The sequence below is a fragment of the Lissotriton vulgaris genome, chromosome 4_1 (genome assembly GCF_964263255.1).
Source record: "Lissotriton vulgaris chromosome 4_1, aLisVul1.2, whole genome shotgun sequence".
Lineage (NCBI taxonomy): Eukaryota > Metazoa > Chordata > Amphibia > Caudata > Salamandridae > Lissotriton > Lissotriton vulgaris.
The window spans coordinates 1,475,485,968-1,475,513,731 of record NC_141691.1 but is presented as its reverse complement, the minus strand read 5'-3'; the positions used below and the strand labels follow the sequence as shown (position 1 = coordinate 1,475,513,731).

The following is a 27,764-nucleotide window of genomic DNA, read 5'->3' as shown; positions in this document are numbered from 1 at the left end:
GTGTGTGCAAGTATCGCCATGTGTCCACCCAATTCAGACCACTCACTATACCATTCAATTTTGTGGGGGTATCTACAATGGGGTCACCCCTGAGTCTGAGGCGGTCGATCCGACACTGCATGACGTCATTCCAGTCCCCTCCTCTGACCGCTAGGCCCTCCGGGATCTCAGCCCACACTGTGAAGAGTTTTTCAATCAGAGCCCATTGCAATGGGGGCGGAGCATACACGCTCCCAAAAATCACCGACTCTGAGCCCACCGTCCCTTGTACAAAGACATAGCGGCCCTGGGGGGTCTATCCAATGTTTAGTGTGTGTATAAGCCAGTCTGCGGTGCAATAGTAGTGCCACCCCCCGAGATCCCCTCCCAAAGCCCGCGTGGTAGACTTGATTGTAGCCATATCTCTGTAGGCTCAGGGCTTTGTTACCCATTAGGTGTGTTTCTTGTAGCATCGAGACATCCACTTTCTCCCTCTACCCCTGTCTCAACACTGCACCTCTTTTGATCTTGTCGAGCATACCCCGCACATTCCAACTCATCACCTTCATTAGGGCGCCAATATGCGCCCGCCCTGGGTTTTCAGCCCCCATCTAAGCGTAGGTGGATTCGTACAGCAAGTAGCGGGCACAACAGGCGTGGAAACCACAACAGCATCTTTTGAGACAATCGTGTGCAGAACAACCCCCCCTCCCTCCCACCCACAGGCACCAACCACCCCTCCTTGCCATCCCCCCTCAAACCAACCGCAACCAACTTCCCAAAACTTCCCACCCCCACCCCATACCTCAATGAACGATGAAGGGTCTGTCGCAGTGTAGCGTGACTTCTGCCCCCAACATGAGACAGACCGCCCACCCCACCAATGGACCCCCATAGCTACCCTTAACCCACTAACAAACTAGACCTAACAGATGGGTCGAGTCCGCCCTCCCTATGCCGTCCCCCCACCCGGGTCCCAAAACCACAAAGTTACTTGTATAGATGCAGTCCGCCAAGGCTGTCCAAGTCTGGGAGGAGCGAATCATCCTCCCTTAATCCTGAGTGATCAACCATCCGTCGCTGCGATACCTAAGATGCCGGATCTTGAGAATCTGGGCCCCCAGTAGCTCCCACCGCCCCATTCTCCGTAGAAGAGCTCTTCTTAGAACGGGACCTCCAGTTGCATCTGCTGCGCGACCGCCGCGGGGTCCGAGGGGGCCCAGTAGTGGAGGAGTCCGAATCTCGACCCAGGGGAGTGTGCACCCTAATACGAACCGTCTCCTCCGTCCAGGCAAAGACTTCCTCCGGGGTGTTAAAGAATAAAGTCTTTGACTGGAACACCACCCGCAGGCGGGCCGGGTAGAGCAGTGCATACTGAATTTTCAAGCCCCACAGTTTCGCCTTGGCCTCAGTGAAGGATTGGCACTGCCTCTGCACCAACTTAGTGTAGTCTGGAAAAATCAGGATTTTATGATTGTCAAACAGCAGAGGTTCCTTCGCACGAGCCTGTCGCAGGATCGTGTCGCGGTCGTGATAGTTGAGCAGTTTGGCTATCACAGGTCTAGGACGTTCCCCAACCGGCGGCTTCTGGGTCAGCGCCCGGTGCGCCCGCTCAATTATGAAGCATCGCGATAGGGACTCCGGAGGAATCCAACTTTCCAGCCAAGTGGTCAGGAAGGCCTCCATGTCGCCCTTCTCACAATCCTCCGGAAATCCCACAAAGCGTAGATTGTTCCTCCGGGCCCGCCCTTCTGCATCCTCCGCCCGCAGGGCAAGGCCCCTCTGGATGCCCTCCATATTGGCCACCTTCTTCTTAAGGGTCGCGTGGTCATCCTCCACTCCAGTAATCCTTGTTTCGGCTTCTGTTATGCGAGCCACAGCGTTGCGCAGGTCCTGGCGCAGTAATGTAACATCTGCTCCGACCGCCCCAATTTTCGCATCCAGCATGTCCCGGGACTGTTATCGCGGCCATGAGGGCGGCATTATCAGGGACGGATGCAGGTGGTCCCCCGGCCGCACCGGCACCCCCCGGCGGCCCCGTAAATTTATCATTAGTGCCCTGCTTTGAGGTGTGTCCGCTGTTGCCGCCCCTAGTCATTAAAGAACAAAAGTGAAGTGCCAATGCTGATGTGAATGATTTAAATACACAAATAACCATCCAGAACTCGAAAAGACATTCAAGAACGGGAATCGCTAGTTAATAGCTTTTAATTTAGCATTTTTTGGAAAAACTCTTAATTTTTAGTTCATCATACAAAGAAAAACATATTCAAAAAGGACACATAATACATGAAAAAGAAACTAACTGAGCATCAGTCATTCATTCCTTATTACATACATATCACAAGCATACGATAACATTCAACCACTCAAAGAGAAAAACTACAAGAACATACAATGCAATATATATACAATATAATACAATAGGAGAAAAACAGGAGAAAAACAGAGCCACAGTCTGCAGAACAATTTTACAATAGTGTTAGAAAAAATGATTTATACTGGGTACATTCCTTTATATTGAACCGAATGGTCAAAGAAATCTTTTGGAACTGGTAGTTCTAGGTAATGTACAACAAAGGGCGGCAGGGAGGTTCATTCCATAACCTGCAGCTCTCGCAGAAAAAATGTGGCAAAAGCCTACGCGTTTCGAATCCCACCAAGTTCTTTGGGATTCTCTTCAGGGCCTCATATGGTATCTAAACAAGGGAAGAATGAGACAAAAACACAAGTAAGAAACAGAAGTTGACCAATTAATGGAAGGATGACAGGACAAGACATCAACGGAGCTGGCCGGCAGACCCAAGCCTACCCCCAACAGCTTACCAATGAGTGTGGATACCAAATAATCCGGGAAGCGTCAAAGCTAATTAAGGAAACTTGTGTCCGGATCTAAAGATAGAAACCGTAAAGGTAGAAAACGTAAAAGTGGTGTCATCCTCGGTTAAAAGCACAAGTAAAGGAATGGTCTAATCGACTGATAAGGGGGGAAAGGAGGGGGTGCCTATTATTACTTACCTCGTATGTGAAGTGCAACAGTGTCTCTTTTTAAGGTGTCCGTAGGGAGGCGATGAACCAAAGCCAAGATCAGAACAAGGGCCTGTTGTGAGAATAAAAAGATCTATTTAGGATGAAATCGACCTGTCACTTAGCGATGCAAAAAACGGGGGAGTCGGTGTCGGTTCTCACCCCAGGAGCGCGACGAAAAGTTTCAGTGTCCGGGGCAGAGTGAAGCAATTAATTCATGGTCGGTCTTTAACATCTACACAAACAGAAATATGGGTTACTGGGGTACGGAGTGCATCACGTCTTTTGACAAGCTCGGCAGCATGTACGTCTCTTACCCGTTTTGACGTTTCCAGTTGTTTTAAAAGTCTGGAGTTTGGTGATTTCAGGAATATGGATGCTTTTTATTCATCCACCACAAAAAGCGTTACCAAAGGTAAGTAACTTGTTCATCCTTACCAGTTCTTAAACACTAATAATTACAACGGTGACACCTTTTACCATCGATTGGTGAAATACACCACACCAGCATCTTCACTTTTCAGAAACCTGTCTTATGTATGTGCATCTTCACAAATTGATATATTCCTTGTGCTAGCAACCTCTGGTGCTACACGCTAGTGGACCTGAGGAAGTCTTTTTAGATGGAACACATGTTGGCTGTGCTGATTTCATCCAATCAATTATTTAATCTAAACTAATTGCATCTTGTCGATAAATGGTAACTTTGAAGGATTGTGTTCATAATGTTTTGTTAAATGTCAAAGCTCCAATTGCAGTCATGATATTAGAAATCAATGCACTTCACCAACATTACGAATAAATGATTTTCTGTTTTCTTCAATATTATAAATGAGTACATCGCATTTTAAATATTTGTGTGCTCTAGGCATTAGTGGTACGTTGTAGAAGTAATTTGCTTTTGCAGTTAAACATTATAGCAGCAGGGGTGCATTCTGTGGTAGCACTGTGTAGTATCGCTTCTCTTGTACAGAACACTGCTATAGGGAGGTACTTGTTTGGTTGTATATTCTTTCTCATGCTGCCTTTTTTGTAACAGTAGCTGCATTTTAAACCCATGTATACTTAGTACATAAACGTTTCCCATGGACAGGTGCCATTGTTGTAGCAAATATTTTGACTTGCTAGCTTTGTGCCATAGGCCATGACTGACCACTTGTATTTCAAAATGCAAGCTGCAATGGACTATGTCCATATCGAACTTTCTTGCTAAATTTGTTTCAGTTCCTCATCAACCAGATTACTATTTCTCCAGTATCCTTGTGAGAAGTGGTCTACTTTAGAGACAATCAGTCCTACACCAAATAATGGAAAGCAGTTAAAATACTTCATTCACTGAATACTCCTGTCCTTTGGGACATGAGTTGCGAGATCTGGCCGGCAGTCCTGGAGGAGTGTCAGGCCTCTTTGTCTCAAACCATTCAGGGCAGTCAGGATGCAGCAAAGCATTTAATGTGGCTATGTTCTTCCATTCCTTTCTGATCCACTTAAACACCTTCTTACATCAAAGCAGCTTACCATCTATCTATCTATCTTGCTGCAAGAGGTGCATACTCTGATGGCCCAAGGTACCATAGAGAGGGTGCTGACCATTGAAAGTAGGGATGGGGTAGTATTCCTGCTATTTCCTCGAGCTGAAAATGGACAGGAGCTGTTAGAATTGGGGGTCTCTGGTTGGCACAGGTAGGTACTTGTGGCAAGCAGGTACCCTCTCTTCTAGTCGGGGCAAGGGACTTACTCTTGGAAAATAACCCCTGTTCACCCTCTAGGCGGCGTGGTGCGAGCAGACAAGGCTAATCTCCAGAGTACATACGGTTAAGCATTTGTCATAACACACACAATAAACTATCAACCCACCACACAGGAACACAAGACTGGTTGTTTCTAAAAATATACTCTTTATATAAAAACTCTCAAGCAGGCTTTAGAATACAGACTTAGTATAAAAAATGGTTCCAGTTACTCTTAAGAATGCCACAGTTCTTCAATGTCATGTATAGTACCTAAAACAGTTTGAACGCTCTCAAACCGGTTTCACCATACTTAAAATTGGCTCCACAATAATCAAGGCAATGTATACAACATGTTGACTCCTTTCGTTCAAGCTTGTGCGCTTCGTAGCGCTTTGGTACGTCTCGCACTTTAAATGCAGGAAGGGCCACGCTAAGCCTCACACCTCTCGCGTACCAAGCGTACGGCGCGGTTGAGGCGGACGAGGCGTAGGGCGGCTGTGCAACTCGTACGGCGGCAGTGAGACAGGCTCGAAGAGTCTCACGCGTACGGTGCGCACAGCGTTGGGGCAAAAGCTTTCACTGGGGGTTCGCGCCTCACGGACTCCTCAGTCCAGAGCGCGGCGGCGCACGGTCAAATACGGAGACAGTACCTTTTTCCTTTTGGGGGTTCGAGGCGGACGGATGCGGGGGTCAATCCTCCCACGTCGCGGTGTGTTCCCGGGGGCGATGTGAGCTACGGCTCGAGGCTCCAGTAGACGCAGTGCTCCTGGGTTAACGATGCATTGTGGGGGCAGACGGACCTGCAGCGTACGCTTCTACCCTGGAGGGGGAGCGGCTGCAGATGATACGGGCTGGAGTATGGGTCGCAGACATGGGACGTACTCACTCGCCAGACTTTCCGCAGCTGTTCACTTAACAGAAACAGGTCGCTCTCATCAACGCGATCACAGCGGAAAGGTCAAGGCAGGGCGGGGGTCTGTCCTTACTTTACGAGCTGCGGCTCGGGCAAGAAGCTCGTAGCGCTCGGACCTGACGGGTCCTCTTTACTTTGCGAGCGACGGCTCGGTCTTGCCCACAGTTTACGGTGCTCGGGCCAGCGGGGCTGGACTTTACTTTGTTCCTGCGGCGCGAACAGACTGAAGTCGCGTTGCTCGGGGGACGGGGGTGCCCTGCTTCACAGAATGTGCGTCGAGGATTCTTCACACACTCCGCTTCCCTGGATCAGCGCTGTAGGGTCAGACCACATGAACAGCAGCTCTTCCTGAAGGAGGGGTTAGTGCCCAATGTTCCTGGGGCGCAGTTCAGGGGGCAAGTTCACCAGCAAGCCCTTGGAGATTGTCAAGATGCAAAAGTTGATTTCAAAAGTCTTTCAGTCTTTTCTTCCTCTCAACTTCTTGCAGCAAGGCACCCACCACAGGCCAGTCTCTCAGGATTAGAGACAGTAGTCCTCCATGCAGCTTTCCCAGGTCCTTCTCTTCATGCAGAGTTTCTTCTTGGTGTCGACAGGATCTGATTTCTTAGGAGCAGGGCTCCTACTTTTATAAACCATTTCTTTTGTTCTCGCAGGCCAGGGGGCCCTTTGCCTAATCCACTCAGTCTCTGAGCACTTTGGTTTTCAGGGTCTGGCTTCTCCTTTCAGTGTGCAGGGCAGGGACATCAGACACCCCGCAGGAGGTGGAGCCAGCATTGTGATGACAAGTACAGTCAGGAGCACTCTGTTGACATTCTTCCCTCTTCCTGGACCAGGTGCAGGGCAGAGTCATCAGTCGCTCCCCAGGGGGCGGAGCCAGCATTGTGGTGGCCGAGCACAACCCTATTCAGAGTCAAGGGGCACTCCCACCACCCATCCTGGTGTAATCTCTCTATTCACCACCTGTCAACCCCAGTCTGTCCCCTGGAATTCCCCAGCCCTGTCACACACAGAAACCAGACAGCAGATACACATCATAGCAGAGGCGGGCTGAAATGGTTAGGCAAGCAAATACTAACTTTCTAAAAGTAGTATTTGCAAACACAGGATATTAAAATACACTTTACTAAAATAAGTATTTTATTATTCTGAGTTCAGGCATACTAAACTTGACTTTCTACCATGCTCTCTGAGTCTGTTGGGATTATAGAGTGTAATAATTCCAGCAGCCCATTCTGGCTTATGGAGAGTAGGTAGCCTTACAATTGTGAAAAACGAAAATGGCTGTAATTCACTATTAGGACATGCCACACACATCAGGGCTTGTCCTACCTTATGCTTACAATGCACCCTGCCCTTGGGCCTACCATAGGGGTGACTAATATGAAGTTAGGGGAAGGTTTAGGGACTGGCAAGTAGTTGTACTTGCGCAGTTAGCATGACAGTACCAGACTGCACGCAGGTCCTGCAATGGCAGACCTTAAACACATTTTAAAAGGCTGCTTCTGTGGGTGGCACAACCAGTGCTGCAGGCCCACTAGCAGGATTTGTATTTACTAGCCCTGGCACTCCTGGTGCACTTTACTGGAGACTGACAGTAAACCAAATAAGCCAATCATGGAAACCAATCACATATAACAATTTATAGTAGGGAGAGCATATGCCCTTTAGCACTGGTCAGTAGTGGTAAGGTGCCCAGAGTCATTAAACCAACAAAAACAGGTCAGAGAGAATATTGGAGGAAGGCAAACAGTTCAGGGATGACCCTGCCAAGAGGGCCAAGTCCAACAGTAGCCTTCATCCTATTTTAGATGTTCGCCCTCTGAATACCTTCCTGCAAAATGACGAATCAAAATGCACACATTGGGGCAATATTTGTCCGCCCTGGATTTGGGTGACTGGATGGTCGCATTGAACTTGCAGGATATATGTTTTTATATGCTCATCATGCAATCCTACTAGATGTTAGCTGCAGCTCGAGGTCGGCCGGGAGCATTTTCAGTTTGCCATGTTCCCAATTACCTTACTAGCGTCTCACAGGTGTTTTACGAAAGTGATGACGGTGATTGCCACCCATCTTTGGAGCTTGGCAATACCTGCTTTCCCCTACCACAAGGACTGGTTAGTGAAGACATGCTCACCACAGTCAGTTGTAGACAACGTCCAACAGACGACGAATCTTCTGAGATCTTTGGGGTTTTGGAAAACTACATTGGTATGAGTGAGTAATGTTTTCTATTCAGAATATATTTGGGTTTGTAAATAACCTGTTTATGTAGTAAAAGGAATGTAGTATTTTAGTGCTCTTTCTTTTATCTTGACAGCATTGAAGAACTTTGTGCGGTTGACCTGTACAAAACTGATGCTAGATTCGACTATGCTAGACTGGGCTCCATTTTGTCTGCGTGCAAACAGCTCTATAAAGCTGGCCTTTTGGATTCTGCAATACAAGCCACGGTAATTTGCTAGGAGAAAATGTCAGCCGTACATTTGTTTTCTTCATTTCAGGAGGTTTTTTTAATTAATATTTGTTGTCTATATACTTTTTTGGGTTATTGTTAGAGAATGCATCTGTAACTACCATGTTTTTGTCTAAGAGAGCAGGAAGCTGATATCCATGCTACATTTTATTCTGACTCTGTTTTTGTTTAGCTTTAGCTTGTATATTCCGTCGTTAACAAACCTATTTAAAAAAAGTGTGTATCAGTGCCATTTTCGTGTTTAACATTTTCTGGCGTTTTGCTCGAGCCCCTTGACTTGCAGCACTCTGAGCAGTTAGTTCTGTTTGCTGTCATGCGTCGTCCCAAATTATGTCCCTTTTGATGTTTCCCTTCTGTAAAGAATGAATCCGGTTAAATCCAATACCTTTATTGGTATAATACAAGTCCTTTGAATACAGGTAAGTGCCAGGTAAACTCCTTCCCATGCAGATGCTCCTGTACAACTGACACCCACTGGAATGATACAAGACCATACATTCTACAGGAATGAGATCACGAGCATTAAAGTAACACATTTCCAAATATACAAGTAACCAATATAACACCTTCCATGCAAACTTTTAATAGAGGAACCTCGAACGTTCTGTTTTCCGTATTTATGAAGAAAGTTTTAGGGTTGGGTGGGATTTGACAAATGTAGCAAGCAGTTTTAATATTTGTGAATTTGCTTTGGACAAATTCGGTTAAGTCCATGATTTTTTTGTTTGTGAAATTTGCCTTCCAAAACAGGTCTTGAATTGGAAAACCACAAACCTTGTGTTTACCATTTCAAATACCTGCAGCGGACACTAAACATTAATTTACTTATCTATTTTTCTAATCCTTATCATAGTCTTACCAGGGGAAGTGAATTGTGTTATTGTTATGTGATTGAGAAGCTTGGCTCACCTTCTAAATGGACCATCGGGTGCATTTATTTGCCTTTATTCTATTTTTTTAATGCTATGTTTATAGATGTCGTGAACATAGACAATTTTGATGTGATTAATTCACTACCTCCACCCATTCCAAATCTCCCTCTTCATTCTGCTCTATTTACACCACAGCCACCCTTGGTATTTTAATTAATGAGGAGCCCTGCTGGTGCGGGAGCACGTTGGGTGGTGCTGGGAGGGATTCCCCAAGACTATACGTCATGGAATTATTTTACGTTCCAGGGAAGGAAATCCCAAATATTGCCTTGAAAGCTTGACTACTGGAGGTGTCAGAAGCTGCCTGTCTCTACCCCTGTGCGCAGGGAGTCCTGCCTCGCCTGAAGCCTGTGTGTGACAGGCTAACTGGGGATTCCCAGGAGACTAACCATCACAAAAACAAGAATGGGCTCAACCATATTTCAGGGAGCACTTATATATTTATCCTAGTTGGGTACCTAAAAAGGTTTGAAAAATACCTCAGATCCATTTCGGTTTACCTTTATTAATAGTTGTTTTGGTATGGTTAAAATTACCTTACAAAGGTCAGGCGTTAGGATGTAATGGTCCTATGACCTTTAACTCTTAATTGACATGTTTCAGCCATTTAACTATAGCCACTGGGGTACCGGGCTTTCATCAGGGCAAAACAAACACACTACCCTGGTTGAAAACATGCACTGGTTAAGGTGAGCTACTACTCACTTCATCAGAAATCCTTATTAAGTCCTGATTCCATGCTGGGGAATTACAAATGCCACATTGGAGGAGGTGGAAGCATGCCCCTGTAGTCACAATAGTAAAGAGTAACACACTGCCCCTGAACCTACTTGGTCGTCCCGCTATCCCCAACTGCCTGAGTGCCGGGGAGGGTAGGCAAAACTGCTTCACCGTTCCAACATGGAGGAACCCCAAGCTGCCCCTACCTTCTTCTCAGACTATGTAAACAAGCATTTGCAATGCAATAGGTCTCGCATTAATTACGTTTGAGCTATTGGCATTGCTAAATATTGCAACACCAATTGCAACAAAAGTCTATAAATTGTAGGCCAAAAAAAGTGTATTTATTTTTGTAGCAATGGTGGCATGCTGCGGTTTAGATGAATATGTTTAAAAGTAAAGTGACCTGATCACTGATGAGGGTTGAACGGGTCTCCCACCCATAGCCTGGCTGAGTCCCCATACCTCTCTTATTTTAACAAGGTAGTTAGCTACATGAATAAAGTGACCAGAGTAGACTACACTAACCTTTTTTAAAGACACCTCACCTCACGCTCACTACTTTATCACTTGGGCCCCTCACTCTCACTCAATCAACGGCCAGAAACAAAAGATCTCCACAAAAGTGTAGCACCAAGTGCTACCCGTCAGGCATTGCAGCGCCGGCTTGACGTAGGAGCAGGAAGCCGATGATGATACGAGACAATTGGCTGGTGATATGACAGTAGCCGTTAAACCAGCCTGTTGTGTGAGGCATCCCTAGTTCCGACAAGGGACATCTGCCCCTGACTTCCACATACAATCACACTCGGAGAGAGGAAGGAACACCACTCCTCTGTATTAGTATTACCTCCTAGGGGAACTTTGTGCATCTTTTTTGAATAATGTCATGGGACGTGCACACTGGACCCCTCTAAATATTGTCCCTCCCTTGTCCCTCCTTGTTGCTTAATAAAAGTAAAGTGTGCCATACTGCGATTGCTACAATAGTTAATTGTGGATGCGTTAACAATTGATGTGTGCACTGATGGCTGGTGGTGTTGTACCTGTAGGAATTGTGCACTGATGGCTGGTGGTGTGTGTGCCTGGTGAAAGTGTGCACTGACGGCTGGTGGTGTGTGTGTGTGCCTGGTGAAAGCGTGCACTGACATCTGAAAGAAACAGGTTAGTATTAGATTCCTTACCTTAGAATATCCCCAGGCATCAGACTGGATCCGGAAATGTTTGCGCAGCCGTACCCTTTTGCGTCGGTAGGCGTCGTCTGCGGCTCCGCGTCCGTCGTCGGCGTCGTGGGCGCTGTGATGACGTCATAGGAGTTCTTAGACGCCGCCTCGGCGTGCTGACGTCAGTTCTTCTTTTTTCCGCGCCAGCAGCACAGATCTGAACAAAGTGGTACCTTAGTCACTTTTTGGCTAAACTTTTTTGTGATCTCTTTTGATCCTTTTTCGATTCTTCGACTCCGAACTGTGCCGGTAGTGATGCCAGGTTTCAAGCCCTGTGTGGACTGCGACCGACTGATGTTAGTCACCGACCCTCACCGCTGGTGCCTCCACTGTCTCGGCGTAGATCACGACGACAAGGCCTGCTCCGACTGCTGGGCCCTAACTTCGAAAGCTATGCGTGAGCGGTCCCGCAAGCGGCTCGAACTCCTGCAGTCGGCCCCGCGCCGCAAGAGGTTCTGGTCCGGACGGAGGTCGAGGGGCAGGTCGCGGAGTCGGAGCCATCATAGCTCCGGGAGTCGTCATCACTCCAAAGGCTCGAAGTCGTCAGTTAAGCACAAGAAGTCGAAGAGACGTCATCCCTCTTCTGACTCCCCCTGACGCTCGCGGGACACGGCCGGGGATTCTGATGACACTGCCCACGCGGCTCCGTCTGAGTCGCGGGCTTCGCGACCTGCCCCATACCCTCTGGTCCCTGGGCAGCAAGCGACGCCGGAGGAGGTCGAGCGTTTCCTCATGGCCATGAGGTCCCTAACTCCTCCGGTGGGCTCCGCGGCGCCTCCTGGCCCAGCTGATCCGTCTGGGGGCCCTAGCGGGTCGGGTGCTTTGGCCCCGACGCCGCCGGGTGCTTCGACGCCGCCGGCGCCTTCGGGCCTGGCGCCGCAGGGCCCCACTGGATCCGCTTCTGGATCCGGATCGTCGCCGGTCGACCTGACGACCTCACCGGTGCTGGTCCCTCAGGTGTCTACTCCGGCGCCGTCCTCGGGCGGTGCCGTCCCCGATACCTCCTTCGACCCGGTTCAGGCGCCTCTGGGTGCCGCTCTCGATGGCGCTTGAGGAGTTTTACTTCAATGAACCGGCCCCATCATTTGACAACCCTGATTATCAGGGGATGGGTGATGAGGAGTATTGGGAGGTGTCTGAGGACTTTCTGACACGTGAGTGTCAGTCACAGGAGGACTGGACAGGTCTTAGCGATGCCAGTGGTCTGCACACTTCACCAGAAACTGGTTTTGTCTGACCTCCTACCGTGGCTACGGAGGAGGGGGCATCCTTCAGTGTGGTGTTGACGCGGGCGGCCAAGGCCTTGGCCCTTGAGCTCCCCGTCGCGGCCGTGAGGACTAACCTCCTCACTGAGGTCCTTAACCGCATGCGCGCTAGCGGTTTTCCCGCTGAGCGCTGAGATTTCAAAAATCCTGCGTTACGTGACAAGGTCACCTCGTCACACGCACAGCACAGGTAACGCCCATGACGAGTTGACCTTGTCACACGCATCGAAGAGGTTAAACCGCAGTCAAGCTCGGCTGAGCCTCTGATTCCGTTTAATGAGTCCTTGCCTGACGTTTTTTCGGACACTTGGTCCAGGCCCGCTACAGGTCAGCCTGTAGATAGGAACGTGGCCAGACGCCACCGCCCGGCCCCAGGCGACCCTGCTTTCCTGTACACCCACTTCACCCCTGAGAGCCTGGTCATCCAGGCCTCTAACTCCCAAACCGCGTTACCCGTCGGCTCCGCCCGATCGGGAATCCAAGAGGTATGAGAATTATGGAAAGAAGATATTCTCCTCCCTTAGTTTGGGACAGCGGTCTTCCAACACCGCATGCCTCTTGGGCCGCTACACCCACTCCCTGTGGGACACTGTTGCGGATGTGCTGCCACAGTGCCCGGCCGAGGTCAAGGCTAAACTTGCCCATGCCCTTGCGGAGGGTCGAGATGCGGCACGTTTTTCCATCCGGTGTGGGCTGGATACCACCGACTCACTGGGGCTGAGCGATGGCAACGACAGTGGCGATTCGTCACCACACCTGGTTGAGGTCCGCCAACTTTTCAGCGGATGTCCAGAATACCCTCAAGGACATGCCGTTTGATGGCTGTCTCCTTTTCGGCGACAAGGCAGACCATGCGCTTGAGCGCTTTAAGGACTCATGGGCTACGGCCAAGTCCTTGGGCCTCTCGGCCCCTCGCCAGCAAACTGGTACCTTTCGCTCCTTTCGTGGCCAAGGAAGGGGCGCCCCCACACGTGCTGCCAGCCACGCACCGCAGACGAACATCCAACGTGGTGGCGGTCGTGGAAACCGCCTTGGAGGCGGTCTGGGACAACGGCGAGGCCAGTCCACACCTTCCCCCACAGCATCCGCCTCAAAACCTTCCTAATCCGTGCTTTCAGGCCCAAGTGACGCCAGTGGGGGGCAGGGTTCGCCATCACCACTCCCACTGGCGCCCTGTCACATTGGACAGGTGGGTGCTGCAAATCACCCGAAGGGGCTACTCCCTCCCCTCCGAGACGACCCCTCCAGCCATGCCACCAATATACCACAGCGGATCGGGGGAACATTTGCGGCTTCTGCAGGAGAAAGTTACGTCCCTCTTGGCCAAGGGGGCCATCGAGTGCGTTCATGGGCCATAAGTAGGGTGTGGTTGCTACTCCCACTACTTTCTGGTACCCAAGAAGGGCAAAGGGGGCCTACGCCCTATCTTGGACCTACGGAACGTCAACGGCTTCCTCCAGAAGGAGAAGTTCAAGATGCTGGCTCAGGTCATGGCTGCCCTGGACCCAGGAAACTGGATGGTAGCGTTGGACTTGCAGGACGCTTATTTCCACATCCCCGTCCTGCCGGCCCACTGGCGCTACCTGCGGTTCACAGTAGGCCACGAGCACTTTCAGTTTACCATGCTCCACTTCGGCCTTACCAGCGCTCCACGGGTGTTCACAAAGGTGATGGCGGTGGTCGCAGCTCATCTGCGCAGGTTAGGGGTTTCAGTCTTCCCCTACCTCGACGACTGGTTGTTGAAGGCGGGCTCGCCCCAGACAGTCATCAGCCACCTTTAGACGACAGCAGACCTCCTGCACCAGCTGGGTTTCTCCATCAATGTGCTGAAGTCACACCTGTGCCCCTCTCAGAAGCTCCTCTTCATCGGAGCGGTTTTCGACTCGGCGCAGTTTCGGGTTTATTCCCCCGAGCAGCGGGTTCGGGATATTCAGGCTCTGATTTCGATCTTTCAGCCTTTATCCCGAGTCTGTCAGGTTGAAGCTGCGGCTTCTGGGGCTGATGGCTTCCTGCATCATTCTGGTGCATCACGCCCGTTGGCGGATGCGGGCTCTGCAGTGGGACCTGAAGTTTCAGTGGGCCCAGCATCAGGGTAACCTGCCCGACCATGTCCTGATCTCGGAGGGCACTGCGAGACAGCTGCAGTGGTGGCTCACGGACCGCGATTGGGTCAGCGGCAGATCACTCTCCATTCCCCAACGGGAGCACGTAGTTGTGATGGACGCGTCCCTCCAGGGCTGGGGAGGCCACATGGGAGAGGCGGAGATCAGAGGCCTCTGGTCTCCGCCGGAGTCCGGGCTCCATATCAACCTTTTGGAGCTGCGGGCGATTCGTCCGTCACTGAAGTCATTCCTCCCCTCTGTCCGGGGGAGCGTAGTACAGGTGTAAACACCTTCGCCATGTGGTACTGCAACAAACAGGGCGGGGTGGGGTCGTGGACCCTATGCCGGGAGGCTCTGCGCCTTTGGCAGTAGCTGGAACATCAGGGCGTGACCCTGGTGGTTCAACACCTGGCAGGTTCTCTGAACGCTAGGGCGGACGAACTTAGCCGCCGGTGCATGATGGATCACGAATGGCGTCTGAACTCGGATGTGGCGCAAGGTCTCTTTCTGCAGTGGGGAGAGCCTTGGTTAGATCTATTCGCCACAGAAGAGAACGCGCAATGTCATCAGTTCTTCGTGTTGGAGTTTCCAAGGCGGCACTCGCTCTGAGACGCTTTTCGTCACGAGTGGAGTTGCGGTCTGTTGTACGCCTTTCCGCCTATACCACTTCTGCCCAGAGTGCTGAAGAAGATCAAACGCGACCAGGCCCAAGTCATCCTTGTGGCTCCGGACTGGGCACGAAGGTACTGGTATCCCGAGCTACTCAGTATGTCTGTCGGTCCCCTGGTTCGTCTGCCTCTTCAGGAGGACCTTCTGTCACAGCAGCAGGGGACGGTCCTCCACCCGAACCTGTGCGGTCTCCACCTCCATGCTTGGAGATTGAGCGGCGACAGTTGAGGCCATTTGACTTGCCCCCTGAAGTCTGTAACATCATTCTGGCAGCCAGGCGTCCCTCCACAAAGTCGGTATACGCCTGCAGGTGGAACAGATTTGTGGCATGGTGCGCAGCAAAGGCTGTGGATCCTCTCTCTGCCCCTCTTTCTGAGGTTCTTCTCTTCCTTCTTTCTCTTGCCCAGCAGGGCTCTGCTCTGGGCACTATCAAGGCCTACCTTTCTGCCCTTTCGGCCTTTCTAAGGCTGCCTGATCAACCATCTTTGTTCAAGTCCCTTATTGTAACTTGTTTTCTGAAAGGCATCACACACACATTTCCACCTGTTCCTTTCGTGATGCCTCCTTGGGACTTGAACCTGGTTCTTACATGTCTGGTGTGCGCTCCCTTTGAGCCACTTCACAACTGTCCTGTCGGCCTTCTTACTCTGAAGACTGCTTTCCTTGTTGCCATCACCTCTGCCAGGAGAGTGAGTGAGCTCCAGGCTCTTTCATCCAAGCCTCCTTTCCTTTCTGTCCATCCGGACAAGGTTTTTTTTTTTTTTTTTTAATTTTTTGAAAACCTTTATTGCACAAAGTCAGGATACAAATACGGGCCTACAACCATCCGGCCGGCCACGACAGCATTTAAGGCACTTCAGCAAACAATACGGCACCACGGTAGTATTACAATCAAATTACAGTCGACTCAAGTTACACTGGAGAATATATACTACCGGGGAGCAGGAGAAGTGAAGGTTTTTTTTTTTTTTTTTTTTTCTTGAAGTATAGTTATTATAAAGACTAGGGAGGATCAAGGACCAAACATACCAACCAAAACTGAAGTGGGCGACGCTTAGCAAGAGATACTGCGATCGTGAAAACAACATCAAAATGGCGGCACCAAGGCAGCACACAAGGATAGACAATCACAGGATACGTTGCGTGCCAATTGCTACCCACCCCCCTACTACTAACACCATTGACCCGATGAAAAAAAGGGGAAAGAAAAAGGAATGCAGAAAGAAGAAAAATAAGGCCCATAGAACCAAGCGGATAAAATAATAAACCCCCCCCACCCTACACACATGCAGAGGCTATGGCCTACCCCCCCTAGCAGTGTGTCTGTCGCCCCAAAAGAGTACCCGAAATAAAGAAGAAGAAAAGGAAGAAAGAGGAAACCTATTTTACCGGAGGAGGGCCAACCATTTGCACCCGAAACAGCATCACGAATATTATCGGCCATCTTACCCCGACTCCTAATCAAATCCCAACCAGCGTCCAGCTCTCCCATCCGTCCAGTCCAATCGTACGAATGTAAGCAACGGCAAGTAGGAAGGGGAAAAAGCAGAGTCAACCTTGTCCCTTGCGATCCGGCGTGTCAATGAGGTACAGTGGCGAGGGAGTCATGCTGAACAGGAGAAGCAGCCAAAACAACCACAGCGAGTCAAGGCACCGTTCAACATGTCCCATCCGGCGCAGGACAGTGTGGTCCACAAAGATATATTGCAGGCAAACAACCAGCCGCAGTCCTCCGAAGTTAGACAACAGAAGCAGAAGCAGCATGTGCAGAATAAAAGTACCATTCTCGCCAGTAGTTCCCGGTGGAGGCAGCAGGCATGGCGTCACATGGCGATCCCCCAGCAGCTGTACCAATGCAGGAATCACGCTTTTCGCCATTGCTGTGACCGGCGCCCTCTCCTTCAGTGCCCCACCACATCTCCGAAGAGGCAGATCGCTGCACTCGAACCCGGGGTGTGGCAAAGTGTCCCGCACGCGAGCGCCAGCTCAGCCAGTCGGGGTAAGCGGAGGCAACATGTCATCCAAGCGACCCTCCAAATCCCGGGCATTGCAGCCCAAGGCGCCCCTCAAATCGGCTAAAGCACTCAATACATCGCCGATAGTTACCGGCGCCTCGGGAGGAAGTGATTCTGCAGCCCCCTGCCCATGGGGATCGCAGGCGTGTGGCAGCCCTTGATTCAGATCGCCGGTATCCCTCCGCAGCAGCCGGCCATCCACTCAGACCCTCGACAAGCACTGCCGGGACGCTGGGGCCAGGACAGCACCCTCCATTCTATCGTCCCGCGTAGGAGCAGCAAGGAGGCGGCCGTAGCGGGCGCCCCCAGCACAGTCCAGTTTGCAATACCAAGCGCTAGCCACTCCGCCCAAGATGGCCCCCTCCGTCTCCGCTTGAGGATAAGGAGACTCACAGGATCGACCGGGGAGAGGGATACAATTGTAGCGACGACGGGGATGTAGCTAGAAAAGCATTGAAATCACAGGAAAGATTGTTGCGTCTCCGCTGGAGGGCGAGAACGTCTGCCTCTTCTCGCCGGCCGCCTCGCCCTGTCCTCAGTGGCCGATGTTACAGCAATCCGGCCAAGCACAGCCGAGAACAAAGGACCGGTCCCCTTCGCCGATCCCAATCAGGCAAACAAGGCGTCCCGTCACTTCCATAGCAGGGAGACGGACTTGGAGCACATCGCTAGAACCCGCGTCGCTTCCCGAGCCCAGTACCGCGCCACAATCACAGAACAGCAAGCAGGAGAAGAAGCGGTACGGGAGGGAAGCAGACGGATCGGCGGAGCCGAGGGCTCAGGCGGCCATCACGGTTGCTGGTTAGGCTCCTCCTCCCCATCCGGACAAGGTTGTGTTGCGGACTAGACTCTCTTTCCTGCCCAAGGTTGTCACGGCCTTCCACATCGGGCAGTCTATCACCTTGCACACCTTCTTTCCGCCTACGCATCCCTCAAAGGAGGAAGAGCGGCTCCACCATCTGGACCCATAACGTGCGCTCTCATTCTATCTGGATCGCACATGCCAGTTCCGGGTGGATGACCAACTCTTTGTTGGTTACGTGGGCGCTAAGAAGGGACGGACGGTACACAAGCGGACCATCTCTCGGTGGGTCGTCTTGTGTATCAAGGCTTGTTTCTCCTTGGCAAAGAAGGAGCCTCCTGTTGGGCAGAGGGCCCATTCCACTCGGGCCACGGCGGCTACCACTGCTCTGGGCCGAGGTGTCCCCTTGCAGGACATCTGTCAGGCAGCTACGTGGGCATCGCTGCACTCGTTAAACAGGAGTGTATTCTCACCAGAATTTGAACTCTGCTAGGGGAAGTGACAAAAGGCAGTACAGCTAGAAAATTTGGTCTACTGAGACTTATAAAGTAAGCCAGAACGGTTTTTACTGAAGCTTTTCATCTTTTAGCCAATTTCTTTGCAGAGGAGAGGTTGTAAAAATAATGAATAGGCTGACTGTGCCTATCTCTGGCCCGCTGGGCTCCGCCCACCATCTGCCGCCACGTTGTTCTAGCTCCTACACTGCTTTTTTCCTTTTCCAGCACTATATTTCTCATTCAATATAATTAAATTATTAATAAATCATTCAGTATAGATTAGGTGCTCCTTTCATAGTAAATACACCAAGAATTCTGAATGAACTGAAAACGTTCTTGTATTAAAGGTAATGTCAACTGAGCAGCGTTTGTATGTTTGCTCACAGAAAATCTACTGGTAAGAAAATAAAAATTTGACGTGATGTTTAAAAGTGAGGGGACAGTGATGAGGGAGGCCAGGGACAAGTATGATCCTTGGCCGATGTACTGTGATCACATAAACAGACTATAACTGGAAATATCTTGAGAACATGGTTTTTGGAAAGAATGATTTGAAATAGAACATCTGTTGTAAAATACGTTTTTAACACTGCTCCTTAAATCACTTCGGTTTCAAAATGTTGTAAATAGCCAGTTTTATTCTTCCCAATAAAATGGTGATCAAACTACCGGCACATTAAAGATGAGACATTTGGCGTAGGTCGGATTCGAACTCGTGACCTGCAGCTCACACCAGATGCCAATGATGACCAACACTTCACAGGCGTGCACCCCAAAAGAAGAAAACAATCGGCAAACTTCTTCTACAAACATATCCATGCACACAGTATCCTGCAGAAATAAATAACAGGATCTAGCCGGCCCAATGCAAGACCGTCCTTTCAGTAAACAATGCATACCCCATTCTAACCAGGCCGGCCAATATCCAATAGAATCATCATTGAATCAACAGAGAACAAGGAAATGCAAAATGCACAGAACAGTGTGCCTCTGAGCGAGCAACTCAGCACCGTAAAGTGTGCCCAGATTCCAAAGGCGGTGCTGCACTATACAGATGGGTATAATGAGCTATACAAATGCATAACACATTAATATTAAACATCACCCAACCTGCGTCAGCTGGTATATGTGTAGTTCGGGTTCCTTTAATGTGTGCTGTGCAACCGGCTGCACACAGGGCACCTTCCTCTCAGTGGTGAACTGTGGTTGTCCTGTTTACATATTCAGAGCTTTGTGCAGCGAAAGGTAGAATTGGCGGGAATACCAACATGAAAGCAATACCACAATTTATTCCTCAATCCTCGCTGAACTGCACAAACAGCAGTGCACCCCCAACAACATGTTAAAACGAACAGTGACGTAGTAAGGGAGTCATTGGCCTATTATGCAAGTAAAGAAACTGTGACTATCTGCAGGCAGTTTGGTAGAAAAAGGCAATCATGATTTGTTGTCAGACTCATACCTCAGGTTCCTGGTGCCACTGCACCTGCTGCACTATTGGTAGCCAAGCTCCAGAACCGAAGGAAACGCAAGTTCTGCAGCACACCTGCTCGCCGTGGACTAGTTTGGAATCCCCTATGCTCCTCACGCTGTCTGTCATGTACAAAGTCCAGGGGTAGGGCTAGACAAACCAGCACAGCACTGTAGAAGTGAGAACGTGAAAGAATGACACGGGTGCCTTCTCAGGTACAATGGGAGACATGTTCCTGTGTGTGGAGAAATACAGGAAAATTACGTTTTTGCAACAAAAAGCTGAATGTGTTTCTGAACTCAGCATTTCAGGAGGATGTGTAACTTTTAGCACAATTGTTGTGAGGGAACATGGCAACCTATTTAACCCTGACCTCTTGAGCATCTTACTGTCAGATCAATTGTTGCGTATAGTATCAAAGATCTGTATGTGGGGGACTGAAAGCATAGTCAATTGTAAACAATGTGATGACGGTCAGCTGCACCATCAAGTGTACACGTGCACCAGACCTCAAAGTGACCCCAATTACACAGGTGCTGCACCCCAGGCGGTGGGAGAGCAAATTATTCATCCTAGTCTATGTTGCCATGTACTTCAAATGCACCAGTTACACTTTGGATATAACGTGTGATGGGGGGGACAGTTATTGCAAATTATACGCGTTCCTGCAAATTATAAGTGTTTCCATTTATAAATGAAGTCTGAAAATAGGTAGCTTGGCAGACGGGACGGCACATCTGGTCAGAAAGCACAGCACATCTGCACGTGTGTAAACAGGTGAGGCGGGCCCTCCCTTCAAGAGCAGAAGCTAGGTCTCCACAAACTAATAATCTGTTTACATTATAATATTCACATTCCTTGTTTTGGAGGTGGTGCAATTGCTGAAGGACCCGTGAGAAAATGTGTTTCTCCGTTCCCAAAAGCGGAACAGACTCTGCCCTATTCCCCAAATTCTCATCACTTCAGTGGAACGTTTACCCTGTACCAGAACTTCCAATGTCAGGTAACTCTGATAAAAATCCCTGGTAGGTTGAGAGCCATCTAAACTTTACCCACCCCTTTCCAGGTAACCTTTGTCATTATTAACTCAGCAACCCCCTTTACCCAAGAGTGCAGCCGCCTACAGGAGTCCGGCTGCAGCTGTACCCACACTCTGCTGCCGCCCGGTGTCTGCCTTCATCCCCGGGAGGGGGCCAAGCATGTTTATCACGAGGCATCAAGCCCCCCCGGTGCGGCTGGTGTTGACCTCCCTCCTCCCCGGCCCACTTTCTCCTTATGTGGAGCAGTGTGAGCGCCGGGTGGGGAGGGGGGTGCTCGCTGTCCTGCTCTCGCACACACTTTTTTTTTTAATTTGAGTCTAATCCGTAATCTGCGCTTTGTGCTCGGGGGCATTCTTTACTCTGTGCAAGATGTTCTGCACAAAACACCAAAAGTTTAAGTGAAGTGGCGTACTTTGAGGAGGGACAGATGAGAGAGAGAGACAGATTATTGCACTTCACTTAAAAGTACAAGCATTTTCCAGGCTAAAAAAACAGTACTGTTCCCTGAGAAAGCAAGCACAACAGAACTGGGGACTTGGACTGTACATACGACATGAAGAACAGTCACTCCATCATTTCGGTGATGCACAATAGCCTAAATAATGCACGTACGGGACAATAAATGAGCTATCCCATGGCCTGAAATAAACCTGTGAGTTATCAAACCATCAGATCCCGGTGTCTTTCAAGTCTTCCAATCAGCGGCCTCCTCGCCTTCCAGTTCCTGTAGCCGTATATTTTCTAATCTCAGTAGCTCTCCAATCCTCTTGTCCCGGTCCCGTCAAGCAGTCCGACCCCGGTGACTCAGGTCTGCAGCCTGCCTGCCCTGCTGTCTGTCGTTCCTGCCCTGCGCCCCTGGAATGCTCACCAGGGCACCACCGGAGCTGGGAGAAGTCATTCTCCTTCACAGAACTGCTGAGCTCAGTGCTTCGCTTCCCGGGGTGTTTATTTTGTACAAAATCGCTGATCCTGTAAAGTGTCGAGAAACATCTGGGAATGCAATGGGTACATTTAACTTTCTGCGGGAGACAAAGGAGAGCCCCGGAGAGCAGTGGCAGAGGCCGCTGGTAAGGCCCCAGAGGAGGGGACCCGCCCGCGGCACCAGAGGAGACATCCAGCAAGGCCCCGGGGAAGAGAAGCCCCACGCCAAGTACCGGTGAGTGCAATGACCCAGGTGGGGGCCTCGCAGTGTGAGGGTAGAGCGGCCCCAGCAGACAGTGGGCCGCTCCCCTATCTCAAGGCGGCATTTGGTGATTTGGAGCCCCGAGGCTCCCGGGCGCAATTGCAAGTTCCGAGTCCCCAATGGGGGACTCCACCGTGACGGCCACATTTCTGTAGAGCCCAGGAGGGCTCAGGGGGCAAAGTGCGTGGCAGAGCCCCGAGAGGCTCAAGAGCAGTCTTCTTTCTCCCCCAAGCGGTCCCATGTGTTGACGAGCGCACTAAGAACGGCACAAACAGGGGGGCAGAGGCTTACCTCATTTCCTCTGTAGACCCTGCTCGAGCAGCAAAATGGCGGCCGGCAACTCTGAAAGTTTACGGATTCGGGGGCGTGTATTTGTTGTTTTAAGTGACGGATGATGTCACTGGCTAAAGAACAGCAAAATGTACGCCCCCGAATCAGAAAAAGACGGAGCTTCTTTGGAGGGACGGCTATCTCCTCCAATGGCTGGCCTCCGTTTAGGAAGCCAGCCAATGGAGGAGAGACTGGGCAGGGAGGCGGGTTCTACAGCCCTACTAAGAAGCATTAATTCTCCTCCCGGAGACTGCGCAAGCGCAGCCTTCTCGGTCCTCGACCTAAAAAAGCAAGTGGTGACGCGAGTGGTGCGCACGCGCATCACCGCAAGTGCTACCTTGCCAGCCACCAGCTTGCTATCACGCGCGCGCTCTTGTGCGCGTTCTAGCAAGCTGATCGCCGGCAAAGTAGCATATATCAGAGCCCCAAAATGTCTCTGCCGAGACCAGCGCATGTTCTGGATCAGGCCGAGACCTAAAAATGGGCAAGGGTAGATTCATGCATTTGTAAACTGGCGAGTTTGGCATGGTAGTGGTGTGGATACTGCCATCATATTGGTGGCGTCCCTCTTTCTGTGACCTCCATGTAAATGATACTGATGAGTGACACTATAGTGATGGAAGACTAGTTCCTCCCTTCATCCACGTTAAAATGAAGGCCTTAGTGCCCTATCACTGTCCTGAAATATGTTATTTTTGCTCAAAATTCTGTAACATAAACTGTTAGATACTAAGGTTGTAGTACATGTGCCTCTTTAAACTAATTTACACCCTATTCTCTAATAATTAGCGTTTGAAATACCTTTTTCTTGCAGGGAGCTGGTCACCGATTGGCTGTTGGCTGGAAACTACTTTCTGTTGTTTACAAAGGCATTGCCCCTGGTGACGAAAGGAAGTCCCTACCTTCGTTGGACATCAGCAGTAAGCGCCTAGCGGAGGGGCTTCTTCAGCTGGCCTTCGACTTAGGAGGGCAGGTGGGCATCTTTAACAGATTCAGAAATGTTTTTAAAGGCACATGGTAGTTAGTGTTTGATTACAGTCCAGAGGATGTGGATAACAGCCAGAGCTGCCGATTGTGGAACTAGGGAACCAGGTTTGAGTCTGGGCGTCGTCTCAACATCTTTGTGGTTCTGGGCAAATCACTAAATCAACCCATGCCTACAAAAAAGTGTTTCTATGCACTATGTAACTAGTTGTCGTATAAAGCTCTCCAGTATCTTTAGGTCGAGTTCACGCTATATGAAGCTGCAAAAAAAGAATCCCAGCCATTTATTTTCCACAGATACCAGTTAATAGCCTGGCTGCTTCTGTTTGAAAGCTCATCTGTTTCCAAAACTAGATTTTCAGTAGGGTGATGCCATTGGATCGATTACAGGGAGAAGAAATATATTACAAAAATTTCCACAATAACTCAAAATAAATACAGAATTTCTAAAATATTCATTATAAACTACTCCTGTCAAAAACGAGTTAATGACAGATTTTTTTTAATGTAATTTTCTGGTGTCCTTTAGTATGAGGAAAAACACACTGCTGTATTTTTCTTCTTCCGAGATTTATATTATTGACGATCTTTCTGTCACATCAGGTGCCTTTAATCATATTTGGCTGCAACACTTGTAGTTTTGAATATAGGAATATATGTATTGTTGCAATACGATGCACTGAAATAAGTTTAACCAGAGGGGAGTCATACATGACCTGTTTAATATAAATCAGAACTTTTTTCTATGTTGTATTTTTGCTGTTGGGCCTTGTGCATTGTTTAACTGTGTGTCCCCACTTCCACAGTGCGAGGAGCTGGTGAGCCTCCTGCTGAATACAGTGATGCTGTCAGTGCCGCTCTCTGGAACGTCACAGCGGAACCTGATCAGCTTCTCCCACGGAGAGTATTTCTACAGCTTGTTCTCAGAAACCATCAACACGGAGTTACTGAAGAACCTGGACACTGCAGTCCTCCAGCTAATGAAAGCTGCAATGGTCAACGCAAAGATGGTATGCATCATGGTGGGATTTCATAGCAGAGACGACGGGACATTGAATACAAAAAATGTCGACCTATGATATTACAAATCTTAGAAAACAACTTTTCAGCCAAATGTTAAAGCCTACATATGTAAATTACATCGTTTTAGATGTATAGTTCTTCTGCAAGTCTTGCACAATTAATATTCTGCAATTTTCAGTCATTCGCATATTGACTGAGTCTTGCTTTCTCCCTCTGCGAGTTTTCTCGTTAGTTGCGCAAATTCAGCCATTTGTACAGCGTCTACATCGGCCATTTAAAGAGTCATAAACTTTGACTGTTTGTTTCAATAGGGAAATAATATAGTACAGAGGATATCACCAAACCCGCAGGTGAGAAGTTGTGGTGGGAGAAAAATGCATACAGTGTGATTAGAGTACAGTACCTCCTTACCTGCACAGAACACCACAGATCTTTGTTGAGGTGCTGAAGCCAGGGGTTTGTCTTAATTTTATTTATAAAAAAACGTTTACACAAACCAGTAAAGTAGGGTCGCCTTATTCAGGTAATTTCTGTGTGATACCTTTCCGCCCACATAGCCTTTTGAGTATTGAATTATTATAACCGAAGACCATCTTGCGTTTCTCGCGGGGCAACGCCTGCTACAATTGATACCTGTTTAGTGCCGGATGGGTGGCAGTGATGGTGCAAAAGCTCCACCTAAATCACACTAAACTCCCCCCAAGTAGAGGTGTGCCACCATGTTGTTTTTTGGGTCTCAACTACACAGTGCATGTACTGTCTCGAAGAGCCGTGTTCATCAGGTGGGCTTCAGCCAGCCGGTAGGCTTCCCATTTGTTGGCTTTGTTGTCGCTTTCATATTCTTTTTCCCCATTTGTCCATGGCATTCATGCGTAATGCCACTTCCTGTGTTTAGCCCTTCCTGAGAGCATGGACCAATTACTACTATCCTTCCGCTGTCCCTTTTAACAGTTTTTAGGAACAACTTTTTTGTTGATGAAAGAGAACTTCACATGAGTGCTCATGTTGTCACTGGCTATGTTGCTGTAAACTGGCCTGTACATCTTGTTCTTATCTCGTAACATTTACTGTGCATTCAAAGACTGAGGTCAAACGTCATATGCTATTTTCCAAGGGCACCTCGTTAATTTTGGTGTTGCTTGCTCATCACGTATTGACTCTTCAACACTTCCCTCATTGTGTCTGTCCCTTCTATTTCTTCTCACCTTCTCCTCCTCCCATATACATTTGCTCCACTCTGTGTTCCGCCCCGCCTCTCTCTCTCGCCCCCTTTCAACATTACCTGTGCAGCCCCCGCCAAAGACATAGTGTGCTTGCGCCTCACAATGAGTGTGGTGACAACTGTACTGCGAACCCCCCCCCCCCCCTCTGAGGTACGAGTTTTAGTTAGACCGGCCGACGTGACCGTTCACTTACTAAATCTTTTTCCACCTCAGATGCTTTCTGACTAATAATTGTAATATTTCTCAGCCTTGAAAAAAATAATAAAAAATCGAAGGAGACACAAATCGAGTTAGTTGCAAAGGACTAGCTTCCTGCCTGGTACTGCATGTAGAAGAAAGCCAAAACAAAACTGATCCAGCGTAAATTGGCTGCCCCATGATGAAGCTCCCATTGGAGTGTTGTACTATGTCTCTTTTCTATGTCTCTTGCCATGAGGTTATATAAAGCAAATCTACCAATTTCCTTATTATGAAGCTTATAATTGGACAAACCCTTCCAGTTGGTATTTTGAGTAATTCTCTGCTAAGGCCACAAAGTCTCCATAACCAGCTTTTTAGGAGGCACTTTCTTATTTTATTGTTATTACATGTGCTGGACACTGAAAAAATTACCCTGGAAAATGAAAGTTTTGGTTTAGAGAGAAAGTGGTGCGGTCATATAGTTGGAGGTCACAAGGAGCAGAGTCATTTACTAACTGGAAAGATGTGTGCAATGTATTCTGATACCACATTGAACCATCATAATTTAGCTATTTTGGGTCAACATAACATTTCTAGAATTTCTCACAGCTGTACTTCTTAATCTTTTCACACTGGTAACGTCATAGTGCTTTTTGTAATGACTTTCAGCCATTCTGAACAGCAGTCGTGCTGCCATACAACAACATTGACAACACCTATAACTCTTGCATTGCCGAGACCTTTTGGCTTTACCAATGCTTGTTTCCCATTCTCAGTGTCTCTTCAGATACGCCAAGTTGCTGCTGCTCATATTGTTCTGGCAAATAATATATTGTTAGAATCCAGATTTTCAAAGGCTTGCTAATGTCTGCCTGTTAGCAGTGAGATGCTCACAATTGCATTTGGAAGCTTTCGCTGCCCTCTTATCCACTGGGCTGTTTAACGATATTGGCCCACAAGAAAAATTGCAAAAAGTCAGGAGCTAAACTTTAGCATTTCACAAGTCTGTCAAGTGGCACAATGATATATGATAATGTGGGATCTGAAACCCATACTCCAGTATTTAGAACTGTACCTCAATAGTCCTGATACTCTGTGTTTCCAAGCCACTCCATGCTCCAAGCTGGCTCTTTATATTATGCACTAAAAAGTACACTGTGCAGTGAGCCCAGTGAGTCCCCAATTGGTTGACCGAGGCAAAAGTAGATAATACTAACGCTCTGTTTGTGGTAATGTGGGTGAGCAGCAGTGCTTAATTTGAGCCAGTGGTTTCTGGTGCTCAGCACCGGCACTTAATCATCAACACTGGCGCTATTGTTTAATGACCACCGGTTAAGAAATGGGCTGGTGCAAGCTGCCTCCTGACAAGAGCCCAGCACTTATATATTTTTTTTTTTACAAATTAACCACTGGTGAGCAGTTAGGCTTATCCCACGGTAGTGCTAAGCATTTGTTGTACTCACAGAGGCAATAAATGAGACACACACTCACAGAATAAATCCAAGATAAATTTAGAAAAATAACCATTCTTTTTATAACTATTTTCGAACCAAGAACTATGTTCTTGGAGAAGTAATGAAAGTCTTGCTCAAATATGCTCCATACAGTTCTATGGGAAGAAAAAAGCAGGTAGGTAAAGCACACAGCACAGACCGTTTTAAGGGTTCACCTTCCGGGTTTAGGGTAACAGGAAGCCAAGGTTCAGTGTTCTACCAACAGGTCGTTGGGTGCGTCCCGAAGTCCGCAAAGAGTTGGTGGAGTTGGTAGCTAGGGCACTACAGGGAAGAGGGGCACTCAGAAAACAGGCTGCACGAGGGAACTTGCAAGCAAGTCAGAGAGCTCCCTAACAGGGGCTAGGGTCGCAAGGGCCTTAGTACAAGGGAGCATGTCTGGTTCGTCGTTACCAAGGCCTGGTGGGCTAGGTGCTGAGCAGGTAGATCGGCCAGCCTTTGTGCGTAAAGATGCTATCGTGGTCA

The 27,764-nt window shown here is 49.0% G+C and overlaps 1 protein-coding gene across 1 annotated transcript in view; it reads left to right on the top strand.

Moving 5' to 3' along the window:
• Positions 1 to 27,764, top strand: part of PRKDC (protein kinase, DNA-activated, catalytic subunit) — a 2,818,033-nt gene that overhangs the window by 736,726 nt on the left and 2,053,543 nt on the right. The window contains exons 34-36 of the mRNA XM_086965729.1: positions 7,974 to 8,106; positions 23,193 to 23,351; positions 24,169 to 24,372. Of these exons, the coding sequence (XP_086821855.1) occupies positions 7,974 to 8,106; positions 23,193 to 23,351; positions 24,169 to 24,372 (496 nt within the window). The remainder of the gene's footprint in view (positions 1 to 7,973; positions 8,107 to 23,192; positions 23,352 to 24,168; positions 24,373 to 27,764) is intronic.